The sequence below is a fragment of the Antedon bifida genome, chromosome 5 (genome assembly GCF_963402885.1).
Source record: "Antedon bifida chromosome 5, ecAntBifi1.1, whole genome shotgun sequence".
NCBI classification, from domain to species: Eukaryota; Metazoa; Echinodermata; class Crinoidea; order Comatulida; family Antedonidae; genus Antedon; species Antedon bifida.
This window is the reverse complement of record NC_136230.1, coordinates 20224212-20238125: the sequence shown is the minus strand read 5'-3', so window position 1 is coordinate 20238125 and position 13914 is coordinate 20224212. Positions and strand designations below refer to the sequence as shown.

Sequence of the window (13914 nt, the reverse complement as noted above, 5' to 3'; positions counted from 1 at the left end):
AAGAAAGTTAACTGAAAAGGGTTTAGAATACACGAAGCAGGTGAAGGGAAAGGCCTTTGCAAAAGAAAGGAAGAAGTTGCAAAAATGTATAGAAATGGTGGCTAGTGCACGAGGTCCTAAGGAAGATCTGATTGGTCAAATGATAGAGCAGGAGATAGTACTCAGACAGATTTATACCGAACTTACACCTCTTCTTGGAACAGATGATAGAATAGAATACGCAGAAATGTTAGAATTGGCGCATGCCGAAGTAAGTAAAGCTTCACCAGTATTAAGTGTGCCTGAAAGTCATGTGCATAATAGCCATGAGGAAGAAGTGTCTTCTAAACGCCCATCTAAAGACTCGTCTAAACAATCGTCTAAAAAATCGTCTAAAAGGTCGTGTAAACCCTCATCTCATTCAAAAAGGCACTCTTCTAATCATTCTGAACGATCCCGTAGTACTACATCAAGTGTAAGGAGAGATCATATGAGAATGTTGGAGAAAACCAAGGAGGCTGAATTGAAGGCTGAATTGGAGTACAGTACAGTGGAACGTGAGTTGAAGCATCATAAGTTTATGCTGGATCGTGATGCTACTATACAGAAGCTTGAGTTAGACGAAAAACGATTAGAGCTTAAAACTGAAACTGCACATATGAAGCAACAGAAGGAATTAGCCAAGTGTCAGGCGAGATTAGATGTCTTGCGTGTTGGTGTGCACAGTGATGAATCACAGTCATTACCGAGTAGTGATGAAATGGAAGGCACTCCTTTTCACTTGCAACGATTCCTGGATGATTTGCCAGAAGCAGCTGGGACTGTTCATCCTATCATTTCGAAACAGCAATACGCAACCACAACGGCAAGTCATACTCCTACACTACCAACCATTGCACCAGCAATGTCTACAACGGTCACTTCGACATGCAGACCAATGATGACTACGACAACGGCAGACACTTCTACTTCTACTTGCGTCCCATAATTAGGTACGGCAGCTACTTTGACTTGTGTACCAGTGATTGCTACGGCAGTCACCTTGACTTGTGTTCCAGTGATGACTACAATAGCAATCAGTTCAACTTCCACGCCCACTTCCACATCAGTTATCGGCATGGCTCATGTACCTACGTTGTCTACTACACCAACTGCCTACTCTAATTATGTTCCTGTGATGTCCACCAAACCTAGTAACTCGACTTATGTCTGTGAGACACCTGTAAATCCAATTAACTATGTTCCAGTAGTAACCACACCTGCTCACACAACAGATTATGTAACATCGATACCTAATACAACGGCAAGTTATGTTCCTGTGATGTCCAATCGAACAAGATATACTAATACTGATAGGTTGTTTAGTTATTCTACTTACCTGCCATGGGCTTTAACGTCATCAGTGAGTTCAACTTACCTGTCTGGTGCTGTAACGTCATCAGTGAGTTCAACTTACCTGTCTGGTACTGTAACGTCATCAGTGAGTTCAACTTTCCTGCCTTGGGCCTTACCACCTTCGTCTTCGACTTACCTGTCTGGAGCTAATACAGCTGTGACGTCGACCAGTTTGTCTTCATACCAACCTATCTCTGTGTGCTCAACTTACCTACCTGTGTCAGCAACGTCATATTTACAATCAAGTGCTATCTACTCAATGCCTACAACGTCTATAAGTTATGGACTGATGCCACCAAGAAGTTATCCTACAAATTCATTATCTAACCCTTATAATCCTCTACAAATACCGATTGCTAGTGATCAAGTACCAACAACAATGGGTACATCGGCACTTGGTACCATAGCACTTATTCGGGAATTGACGGATTCATTTAAACTACCTTCAATCACAGTGGATAAGTTTGACGGTGATCCATTGAAATTTTCAGCTTGGGAGGCAGCGTTTTCTGCTCTAATTGAGACTAAGACCGTCACTACCAATGAAAAGCTTCATCTTTTAAGACAACATCTGGATGGAAAGCCGAAAAGTCTAGTAAACAATTATTTGATGCTTCGAACAGAGGACGCTTATTATAAGGCCAGACAAGAGCTGCAGATTAGATATGGTCATAGCTTGAGGCATGGCCTAAAATCAACGGAAAGGATAATTCCGGATTAAGAGACTTTTCGGATTTTATAAATGAGCTAGTGGTTGCACAGCGGACAATTCCTGACTTGGGTATTTTAAATTACTTTTCCGAAAACTGCAAGATGCTCAATAAACTTCCAAGTTATATCGAAAATAAATGGAGATCAATTGTGTCATCTTGCTTGAAAAATGGTGTTAATCCGACCTTGGTACAATTTGCATCGTTTTTAAGTAGCAGAGCAGAAGAAGCTAATCTACCAATGTTGGAAGGTACAAGGCATACAAAAGATGCTCCTCGAACATCAAAAGAAGAATATAAATCTAAAAGGAAAAATTGGCATTCAAGTTTGAAAACGGAGACTACAAAGACAGATTCATGTGCATTTTGCCAGTCACCACACCGCTTAGATGAATGTGAATCATTCCTGGTCATACCCTGGTCTATGAGAAAGAAGTTTATATTCTCAAAGCAATTGTGCTTTAAGTGTTGTATGCCAGAACACGTAGCGGCAGACTGTAAGGCGACTGTCAAGTGTCAACAATGTGGTGACCCGCATCCTACCTGTCTGCATACTCAACCTAAAAAATCACATGACAACAAATGTACTCTTGTCTGCGGTGATCAATATGGATGTAATGACAACTCCATGATAGTACCAGTATGGGTCAGAAGCAAGGGTTCTACCATAGAGAAATTAGTATACTGTATTCTAGATCCACAGAGTAATACCAGTTTCGTTTCTGACAAGGTACTACAGTATTTACAACTGAAAGGCGAACATGTGCAATTGAAATTGTCAACTCTACATGCTTCTAATCATATAGTGAATTGCAGAAGAGTCAACAAATTGGAACTTCTCAGCTATGATAGGCAAACGGTGATGCAGTTGCCTACTGTATATTCTAGAAATGAGATACCAGCTAGAAGATCACAAATTCCAACACCGGATGTAGCAGCCAAATGGGATCATCTCAAGTCATTAACCAACCAAATTGCACCATACATGCCTGAGGTTCCCGTAGCTTTGTTGATTGGGAATGATGTGCCTCAAGCTATTCGACCAAGAGACATTATTGCTGGAGAAGAAAATCATCCATATGGACAAAGGTCTGCTCTTGGATGGGGTATAGTTGGTACCATATGCAAACCACCGGCAGTATCTAATCGGATAATCTCAGAAGACCTTACAAATTCAAGAGTATTTTCATCCACACTTTACAAAGAAGTCATCACTTCAAGCAAGGTGCAAGAAATGATGGAGCTCGATTTTGCTGATCAAAATGTGGGAACTATGATGTCTGTTGAAGACAAATTGTTCATAAATACATTAAGAGATGGTATAAGACAAAGGGAAGATGGTCATTACGAGATGCCTCTACCACTACGTAATCATAATATGCAACTACCTAACAACAGACTCTTAGCAGTAAAGCGTCTGAATAGTTTAAAAAGGAGGTTTAGTAGAAACCCAACGTTTAAAAATGACTACTTTACATTCATGGAAGATGTCCTGGCACATTGCGCAGAAGAAGTTCCAGCGGAATTACTAAACTTAGCCAATGGAAAGGTCAATTATGTACCACACACAGGGCTATATCATCCCAGAAAACCGAGCCAGATAAGAGTAGTTTTTGACTGCTCTGCAATATACCAGGGTACCTCATTAAACAATGGTCTTCTACCTGGACCAAATCAAATTAACAGCCTTCTTGGTGTGCTATTGCGATTCCGACGAGAGCGTGTTGCTTTGATGGCAGATATCAAGGGCATGTTCCATCAATTCTTTGTGAACGAATGCGATAGAGACTTGTTGCGGTTCCTTTGGTGGAAGGATAGCGATTTAAAGAACCCTGTGACAGAATATCGGATGATGGTACATTTATTTGGGGCGACAAGTTCTCCAGGATGTGCTAACTTCGGTTTAAAAAAAGCAGCAGATGATGGTGAGAAGCATTGGGGAAAAGAAGCTGCAGACTTTGTTAGAAATGATTTCTACGTAGACGATGGTATCAAGTCAGTAAGCTCTCCCGAAGACGCCATCGCTCTCATGAAAAGTAGTACTGGTTTGTGTGCCGATGCAGGTTTGAGGCTTCATAAATGGACGTAATACCAAAATCTGAACGTGGAAAGTCCTTGCTTGATTTAGATATAAAATCTGATTCGTTACCAATGGAAAGAGTACTTGGTGTATCCTGGTGTGTCGAAAGCGACAACTTTAAGTTTAGAGTGCAGCTCAACGACCTTCCTACAACAAGACGAAATGTTTTGAAAACCATCAGCTCTATTTACGATCCATTTGGATTTGCAGCTCCTGTCCTGATAGTTGGGAAGATAATTCTTCAAACTCTATGTAAAGAGAACCTTGATTGGGATGACATGTTGAATCCGGAGCTGACATCAAGATGGCATGCTTGGAGGGTGGATGTTCAAAATTTAAGTCAGGTGAAGATTCCACGTTGCTACAAACCAATCTGGTTAGGAAGAGTGATTTCTTCAGAATTGCACCACTTCTCGGATGCCAGCGAGATTGCTTACGGACAGTGCTCCTACTTGCGTTTAGTTGATGAAGAGGCCAAGATAGCGGTGTCCTTCGTTGCGGGAAAAGCAAGAGTCACACCTGCTAAAAGAAAAATGACAATTCCACGCCTAGAACTAGCTGCGGAGGTTGTGTCAGCAAGAATGAGTCAACTCATAGTTAAAGAAATGGATCTACATCTTAAAGAATATTTCTGGACAGACAGCAAAGTGGTGCTGGGTTATATTGAAAACGAGGCTAATCGTTACCAAATGTACGTGGGCAACAGAGTTCAGCAAATCCATGACCGTACAAATGTGATTGATTGGAGCTACATAGAATCTTCAGCAAACCCTAGTGATGAGGCATCTAGAGGATTATCAGCTCATAAACTGTCATCTAATGCAAAATGGTTAGTGGGTCCAGACTTTTTAAAACAAACTGTTGAAATAAAGAGGGATAAATTGATCATCGATGATGACGCATCCAAAACAATTGCAACGGAATTTAAACGTTCTAATGTATTATCTACAAAGGCCATTCTTCAGAATCACATAATCGATAGATTACTTGTTAAGCTGTCTAGTTGGTCTAAAGTGAAACTCACCATAGCCCGTTTGCTTAATCTGAAGAAAAGATGGATGATCGCCACAAACATAAAAACGTCATCAAATGCCTCAGCGCAGTATACGCCTACTGTAAGTGATCTTCAATTGGCAGAGGACACTATTGTAATGCATGTTCAGTCCAAACATTTTCCTTCAGAATTGGCCTTAATTGATGATGTCACGTCTAATGTAAAGCATAAAGATCGGAATTATACTCAATTGAAGAAGCAGAAACTTAAGAAGACCAGCGCTTTATATAAGTTGAATCCTTTCTTGGACAAAGTTGGTATTCTGCGCTTGGGTGGTAGACTTCGTCAATCAACAATGCCAATTGAGATCCGTCATCCTGTTATCATACCTCGAAATTCAAGTATTACAAATCTACTGATCAATCATTATCATAATAAAGTCAATCACATGGGAAGAAGCTCAACCTTAAAGGCCAGGTGCGGGCAAAAAATTTCTATTGATCATACATTCCAATAATTATCGATCTATAGTTTCCCCTATGTTTCATAATTTTTGGGATTTTATTTGTGTTACACGAGCTTGTTGAAAAAAAGCACTTTCTTATCAGTGGGGGGATAGTTCAAATTACACAGTAAAATCTCTATTCTTTTGTACACACATTTTGTAAATAGAGCGGCATTTTAAAAAGCTATGAAAACTAAACGGTGTGGTAAACAATTTTATCAGATGACTAAATATAAGTAATATAACTTGAATTTTACATTTCTGGTATTTTTATTCAACTTCAGATTTTTATTTTCATGTTATAGCAAAAATTATCCACCGTATATCCACCATCTTTTTTCACCTTCTAGGGAGTCACCAGACATGTTATTACATTAGGTTAACTACCTAACTACTGAAAAAAAGTATTCCTGGTTTTTATGGCAGAATATTGCCAAATTTTGTATTTGACCATATTAAGGGAAATTCATGTTTTTTCGTCTTGATTTCTGTTACAAATATTTGATTTATGTACAATTAACCAGATATTATATTTAAAATTCATGCCTGTACCTGAGCTTTAAACTGTCTGCGACAGAATGGTTATTGGGTAATTGGAGCCACAAGTGCTGTCTCTCAATACATACATCACTGTGTGAGATGTCGAAAGTTAAGGGGAACTCTTGGTAATCAGAAAATGGCAGACTTGCCACAAGATCGGATAGAAGAACATCCGCCTTTCACATATTGTGCTTTAGACTTCTTCGGGCCATTCTTTATTAAGGAGAGAAGAAGTAAAGTGAAAAGATATGGAATGTTGGTTACCTGTATGGCATGCAGAGCCGTTCATTTGGAATCCGTCAATTCACTTGAGACTGATGCTTTTATCAATGCTTTAAGGCGCTTCTTGAGTGTGCGGGGTCCAGTCAGACAAATTAGATCTGACCAGGGAACAAACTTTATTGGTGCCAACAACGAATTTAATGAGGAAAGAGTCAAATGCTTTCTAAGAGAAGAACAATGTGAATGGATATCATTTAAGTTTAACGTACCATCTGCCAGCCACATGGGAGGCGTCTGGGAACGGCAAATCCGTACAGTTCGTAGTGCGTTGGAACCTTTACTCGACCAATGTGGTGAACAAATGAATGACGAAACGTTTAGAACATTCCTGAGTGAAGTCCAGAACATCGTAAACTCCAGACCTTTGTCTGTAGACAATATGGTTGATCCATCTTCACCTGAGCCACTAACACCTAACCATCTACTCACCATGAAATCTAAGGTATTGCTTCCACCACCTGGGGTATTTCAATCTGCAGATCTATATTGTAGACGAAGATGGAGAAGAGTGCAATACATGGCCAACCAATTCTGGAGCCGATGGAGGAACGAATACTTGTCAACGTTACAACCTCGAAAAACTTGGAATTGTACCAGACGTAATATGCATGTGGGTGACGTGGTCCTCATCAAAGATGACAATGTACCAAGAAACAGTTGGAAACTTGGGTTGGTTGTAAACGTCTTCACCGACGATGATGGTCTCGTTAGGAAAGTTAAGTTGCGTCACCAAAGAGGTTACTTGGAGCTGCCAATTCACAAGCTACTGCTACTCTTAGCTAACAACGATTTGGATGAATCTAGTAAATAGAGGTCCATCCCCGTCAGGGAGCCTTATAATTTTGTGTTATGACTAAAACACATATGACTTTAAAATAATTTCACGATAAAACGTTTATTATTTATTATATTTTATTATTATTCTTTAAAAGTTTAGATTGTATGTTTATGCCAGGATTTAGTATAAAAGTCATCCTGACAAGGGAGCCATGTTGCTACAGTAAAGTTAGTACTGTATTGTTATACACCATGTGGTGTTGTGGGCTTAGTCAGCCGTAAAGTTGCTAATTTGCATAACAAATGGGTCCGCTTATAAAAGGCAACGGAGATGCGGAATCTATGTTAGTAAGTTACTGTTTACCAGTTGGACAAGTGTTACAGTGTATAAAGCAGTGTTAAAGATGTATTGTCCCTTGAAACACAAAAAAATGAAGGTCAGAATATTCTAAATTTAAATTGGCCATATCAAAGTAATGTTAAAGTTATTCACTTTAAGTCGAAAATTCGAGCCAAAAACAACAATTTTACGTAATTAACAGCTAAATTAACTTGATTACATTTCTTCTGGAAAATCATCGCGAGCGAAAGTAAACAAAGATTTCAAACCATGATTATACATTATGCATGATGCTAATTAAGATTGTTTACAACTCGTCACGGTTGAGAAGGTGTTCTCACACAGATCGCGAGGAAGTTTTATGATTATGCATACAGAGTAGCCAAATAAGCGCGTTGCATTATGAGATATGTTTTGATCGAAAACTTTGACTGGAAGTCAAAGTTATTTTTTGAACCAAAAACGTCTGTATTTCAGTTAAATGATTTTTTTTTCGACTAATTTTTGGTGCAAGTTAATAACTATTATGATGCTTCAAAATGACCCACTTTTTTTCAAAATCTTTTATTTTTAATTTTTTTGGAATTTGACAAAGGGACAATACATCTTTAACGTAGATAGAAGATTATAACCGGTAAAAGCAGTGGTGTTGTTAAGCCAGCTTGCCGGTAAGCAGTCGTATTGTGTTAAGCCAGCTAAAATAAACGGAATATACTTGACGTTCGTACTGTTGATTTGTTGTGTGTCTACTGCGTTTTAGAAACAGCGACTACTACCAAATTTATTGCGTAACGGCAATAAAAATCATATGTCACATATTCACGACCATTTTCTCCATTTTACTTGCTATTTTGGCCTGTATGGTGGACACAATATTTAATTTGAAGCATGTTATTACACAAACCAGCTTCATAATAGTATACTGTGGTGTGTATTGCTAAATAAACTGATATTTATAGCTAAAATTATGACTTTTTCTAATTTTAACCTATTTTAGACGCCATTTTGCCTAAATGGTGATCGCCATAATAGTTTGAAAGCATGGTATTTTACATATATTCTTGATGGTAGTTTATAAAGGGTACGTGACCATATTTAATGGTTTACTTTCATTTTTGTTTTAAGTAATACTTATGACAAAAATATGATTTTTTTAGTAAAATGGGGCTATTTTGGCGGCCATTTTGATTTATCACCCCAACCCACCCCAAGATGCGCGTTTACCTGAACTTTTCTGTTCATACACATGATAAGGGCCCAAGAAAACATTGTGTCATTAATGTCCTCTCCGGGTGGCACCTAGCTCATTCTGAAGCCGGTCTAGTTAGGATTGTTGGTGCATCAGGATCAGTTGAAACCGGTACTAATGGTCTGGAATTAATAATGTCCACGACTTCTGCTATCAACGTTGTAAGAATTTCATGGGTCAGTCTTGCTTGTTGATGTTGATTCAACATGGAGTCGAGAATGCGGCGTGCAATTCCTATCATCTTCTCCCAGGCTCCTCCCATGTGGGACGAATGAGGTGGGTTGAAGATCCGTTTGCATCCTTTAGACTGAAGAAAGTTTTTAACATTATGCGTTCCTATCTAGAGGTTGAGTTCCCTTACCGTTCCAACAAAATTAGTTCCTCTATCGGATCGAATAATTCTTGCTGGTCCACGAAGTGGAAAGAATCTGCGAAGGGCGTTGATTAAGCTTGAAGCTGTCATTGTCTCTAGAACTTCAATGTGCACGGCACGAGTCGACATGCACGAGAAGATTACCGCCCATCGTTTGCTATTGGCACTTCCACCCCTGGTACGTCTAGAAGTCACATTCCAGGGTCCAAAGACGTCTATGCCAACACTGGTAAACGGAGGTGATGGTGTGATGCAGTCTAGTGGTAAGTCTGCCATCTTCTGTGTCGCAGTTTTGCCTCTTAATTTTCTGCAAGTCACACACTTGTATATCGTTGTTGAAACAAGCCGTTTTCCTCCAATAACCCAATATCCACCGGATCGTATTGCTCCTTCAGTTATGTGACGACCTTGATGGGCCACTCTGCGGTGATGATATCTAGCAATCAAAGTTGCCACATGGTTATCCGCTGGTAGAATTTTTGGATGTTTTTGGTTGTAATCTATCTCTAGATTTTCAGAGCGCCCTCCGATTCTAAGTAGCCCGTCGTCTCCCAAAATAGGATCTAACTTTCGAAGAGTGCTGGTCTTTGGTAATGGACGTCTCCTTTTTAGACATGCAATTTCATCTAGGTACGTCTCTTCTTGGACCGCCTGCACCACAACGATTCTGGCTGCGCTAATCTCCTCTAGTGTTATCTGGGAAGTAAACATTCCCCATCCGTTGTTCTTTTTCAACTTGAACGAAGCTGCCACCTTCTTAAGTTTTGCTATTACAAGTAACAGTCTTTGGCAATCAGAGAAACGTTTAAAAACGTGAGTGATTGGGCCATCAAACCAGTTGCTGCAAATGAGAGCGTCTGGAGCAGTTGGTCTTGAGGCAAAGTCTGCAGGGTTGCTCTCAGTTGCTACATAGTGCCATTGACTTGGAGATGTTGATTTTGTGATCCGGTTGATTCTATTTGCTACATAAACATAGAAGCGGCGTGTCTTATTATTTATGTAACCAAGCACTACACGACTGTCCGTATAAAATTTCACCGTATCAAAGCGGATGTCCATTTCATCTTTTATGAGTTCGAACATTTCAGTCGCTAATACCATAGCACACAATTCCAATCTAGGAACTGTGTGAGCTGGTTTGGGAGCTACCTTGCTCTTGGATAAAACGAACCAAGTGTGACGGCCTACTTCGCTGGTCACAGTAAGATAGGCGACAGCTCCGATAGCTTGAGTTGACGCATCTGAGAAAATACTCAACTCTTTTCTCGTAGCAAGTTTTACCGAAGTGCGTACATAACATCTTGGTACCTTGAGATTTTCCAGGTGGGCTAGTGACTGTTTCCAACTGTCCCACTCTTCTTTGTATTCTGGATTAAGAGGAGCGTCCCAATCGACAGTTCCGGAGCTTAACTTTCTCACAAGGATTTTCCCTTGTAGAGTGATTGGTGATACAAGACCCAATGGGTCAAATAGGTCTTTGGCCTTGTCTGCTTCGTCCAAAGCAGCCATTCCTTGTCCACTGTTGGACGCTATTTTGTGAAGGTGTAAGTTGCTTTCTGCAAGCATTGCCTTCGATTTTTGTATTAAGGCAATTGCTTCTTCTGCAGTAGGTAATGATGTTAGTCCGTCATCAACGTAAAAATTACGCAAAATATACTGACTTGCTTCCGAACCATATTTTTGTTCGTATTCTTTTGCTGTTCTGCCCATACAATAGATAGACACTGATGGTGATGGGCTGTTACCAAACACGTGGACTTTCATTCGGTAATCAATTACTTCGTTAACCATGTTGTTGTCCTTGAACCACATGAATCTAAGATAGTCACGATGATCTTCTCGAACATTGAAGCAGTAGAACATCTGTTCAACATCACCGCAATGGGTTCTTTCCCCGAATCTCAAGAGGACACCCAGCAAGGAGTTGTTGAGGTCAGGACCACTCAACAGAACTTTGTTGAGAGATACACCTTTCCGCTCTGCACTTGAATCAAACACCACCCTTATTTTGCCTGGTTTCTGTGGGTGATAAACTCCGAACACGGGGAGGTACCATCGTTCTTTTCCTTCTTCTATAGGCGGTGCTACTTCTGCATTTTTGTTTTTTACCATGTTTCCAATAAATTCAATGAATTGTTTCTTCTGTTCTGGTTTTTTATTTAAGGTTTTGCACAAACTATTGAATCTTCGTTGAGCCAGATCACGATTGTCTGGTAGAGGTTGTCTTAACGGCTTGAATGGTAGAGGAGCTATACTACCCAACTACCCTTGTCATCCCTGAATGCATTATTGTTCATTATGTTCATGAACTGACGATCCTCAACAGACATTGCAGGCTTATCATCGTTTTCTCCAACATTAAATACTGTTCGACCTATTTCAGGCTCGTTGTCGTTTTGCTCGCTCAAGTGGATCGCATCAGGGCAGGTTGGAAACTGTGTGACGTTCACCTTATATACATTGGTTTGCTCCAGCGGCAGCTGAACTTCGTCTAAACATGTTTCGCCGACAATTACCCAACCTAGATCGAGTCGTTGAGCGTAAGGAGCATCGTCTGGGCCATTTATCTGCTCTCTGACTTTGTGCGCTTGTACTACATCTCTGCCAATCAAGAGCAAGATTGGTATTTGGTGATCAACCTCTTCCATTTGATTTGCGATTTCGTTTAGATGAGGGTGATGAAGAGCAATATCAGGGGATGGTATTTCTTCCATGTTACCGGGAATCATTTCACATTCTCTTATGTACGGTATCTTTATCAATGTTTTGCCGTCCATAGATCGAATACACATCTTGTTGGTAAATCTTCCCAACGTTTGAACACTTCCTGAGCAGGTACGTAAGGTAAAGGAAGTAGGTTTTGATGTGTTCCGGAAGTGGTCCAATAATTGTGGTTTTGCCAGTGTCCCATTACTCTGGTCGTCAATGACTGCATAAACCACAAGCGCTTCAGCTTCACGGTTTTCTGGGAAGATCAGTAACTTGCAAATTTTGGAACATGAACGTCCGCCAGGAATGTTTTTGCACACTTGAGTGCAAAGCGGGGAGAGTGACGGTTTGACACCATCTTCTCTCTCCTCGCCGTCTTGTTGTGAGGTTGAAGCAAGAACATTCTTGGACCGCGGTGTTGTTTGAAGTGGCGTCTGGATGCATGGCGGTGATGTGCCTCTTGCTTTTACATACTACACACTCAATCGCTTCTTTGCAGTCACGGGCTTGATGTGTGTTTGATGCGCAGCATTTGTAACAAAGGTTACACTCCTTCAGCAGAGCCTTTCTCTCTTCTATTGGTTTCTGCTTGAAGGAACGGCACTTTGCCAAAGTGTGTCTAGCTTTGTGTATCGGACACCAATCAGTCTCTTTTTTGCCATGTGGCATTGGGCCAACATTTGTTCTATTCACGGCAAGTGATCTTGGGGGTGGTTTGTTGTTGCGTGCAGGCTTCTCCGACACAGGTGATTGGAAACTGGGGTAATTTCGCATATCCGCCTGATTGGTTACAAAATCCACAAAAACTTTGAATGGAGGGAAGGTGACCTTCTTTTCCGTCTTATACTGTGTTCCCTTTGACATCCACCTTTCTTGAAGGTTATAAGGCAATTTTGTAACTATCGGATTTACACCATGTGCTGAGTCCAGTGACAGTAATCCGGAGTACAGTCCTTCTTCTTTTGCACAGTTTACTTCAAGAAGAAGGTGTTTAAGCTCACGAAGCTTCAGGTGGTCCCTGAGTTGGAACTTTGGAAATTCTTCAAGTCGTTGAAGTAGGTCCCTTCCAATGACTTCTGGAGCACCATACGTTTTGTCCAGATTTTCCCATACCATGTGTAAACCTTTTTCGGGATTATTTACATTGATGGCTCTAAGAGGCATCACAAGTTGTAACGACTGCTCCCCTAACCACTTTGTAATTAGATCGAGTTCTTGAGACGATGACGAGCGCAGGTCATTGGTGACTCTCTTAAACGATGCCTTCCAAGGTCTATAGTTGGCTGTCTTGTCATCGAATTTGAGAAGACCTGACGCTACAAGCTCTTTCCGCATAAGATGATTTGTCAATGCATCAACTGCTGGGAAACTGGAATGGTCGACAGGTTGAGATGTTGGTAACTGCATTGATTGCCGTTGTGGTTCTTCCTGAGGGATGGGTGTGAAATGTCTGGTCACATAGTGTTGCGTTGAGCTGAATTCTGAGGAGGCGGCAGGCCTAGCCGTTCAGATAAACTTGTGGTGTGGCTCGGAGGTCTAAATTCAATTTCATTATCTTCGTAGGCTGCCGCTTCTGCTGTTGCCATGGCAGCTTCTTTTTCAGCTTGAAGAAGATAGAAGTCTGCTTGTTGTTGAGCCTTTTGCCTTTCCAGTTCGGCTTCTTTACGCATAATTTCTGCTTCTCTTCGGGCAAACTGGAGTTTGGCTTTAGTAATTTCAGCTCTTGCACGTGCTCGTGCAGAGCTGGTTGTCGATGATTGAGTACTGACATGATCATCTTCTGGAGACTGTCGTTGTGCATGTAGCAATGGCTGCTGTTGGTGACTTGTCACGATAGATGCGAGCCTTGGTTCCGATGCTGATAGTCGATTTATTCTGTCCAATCGACGATCTTCTTGACTACCTAAGTTGTAGTTTCTTCCGGATCTTGTAGATGTTGAAGGTTGAGTAGTGTTTTTACTGTGCTGCCCTCGATAACGGT

General features: G+C 40.7%; 3 protein-coding genes across 3 annotated transcripts; 2 read left to right on the top strand and 1 right to left on the bottom strand.

Moving 5' to 3' along the window:
• Window positions 1–2187: 2187 nt before the first annotated feature.
• LOC144843401 (uncharacterized) lies at window positions 2188–4173 on the top strand. Its single transcript, XM_078700186.1, has one exon. It carries the CDS (start codon window positions 2188–2190, stop codon window positions 4171–4173), a length of 1986 nt encoding a protein of 661 aa, XP_078556312.1.
• A 62-nt stretch (window positions 4174–4235) lies between these two features.
• Window positions 4236–6445, top strand: LOC144843400 (uncharacterized). Its single transcript, XM_078700184.1, has 2 exons — window positions 4236–5635; window positions 6427–6445. Exons 1-2 carry the CDS (start codon window positions 4236–4238, stop codon window positions 6443–6445), a joined length of 1419 nt encoding a protein of 472 aa, XP_078556310.1.
• A 2461-nt stretch (window positions 6446–8906) lies between these two features.
• LOC144843399 (uncharacterized) lies at window positions 8907–11336 on the bottom strand. Its single transcript, XM_078700183.1, has 2 exons — window positions 9213–11336; window positions 8907–9158 (listed from the first exon to the last, which is right to left on the bottom strand). The coding sequence occupies exons 1-2, from the start codon at window positions 11334–11336 to the stop codon at window positions 8907–8909; spliced, it is 2376 nt and encodes a 791-aa protein (XP_078556309.1).
• Between the last annotated feature and the right edge of the window lie 2578 nt (window positions 11337–13914).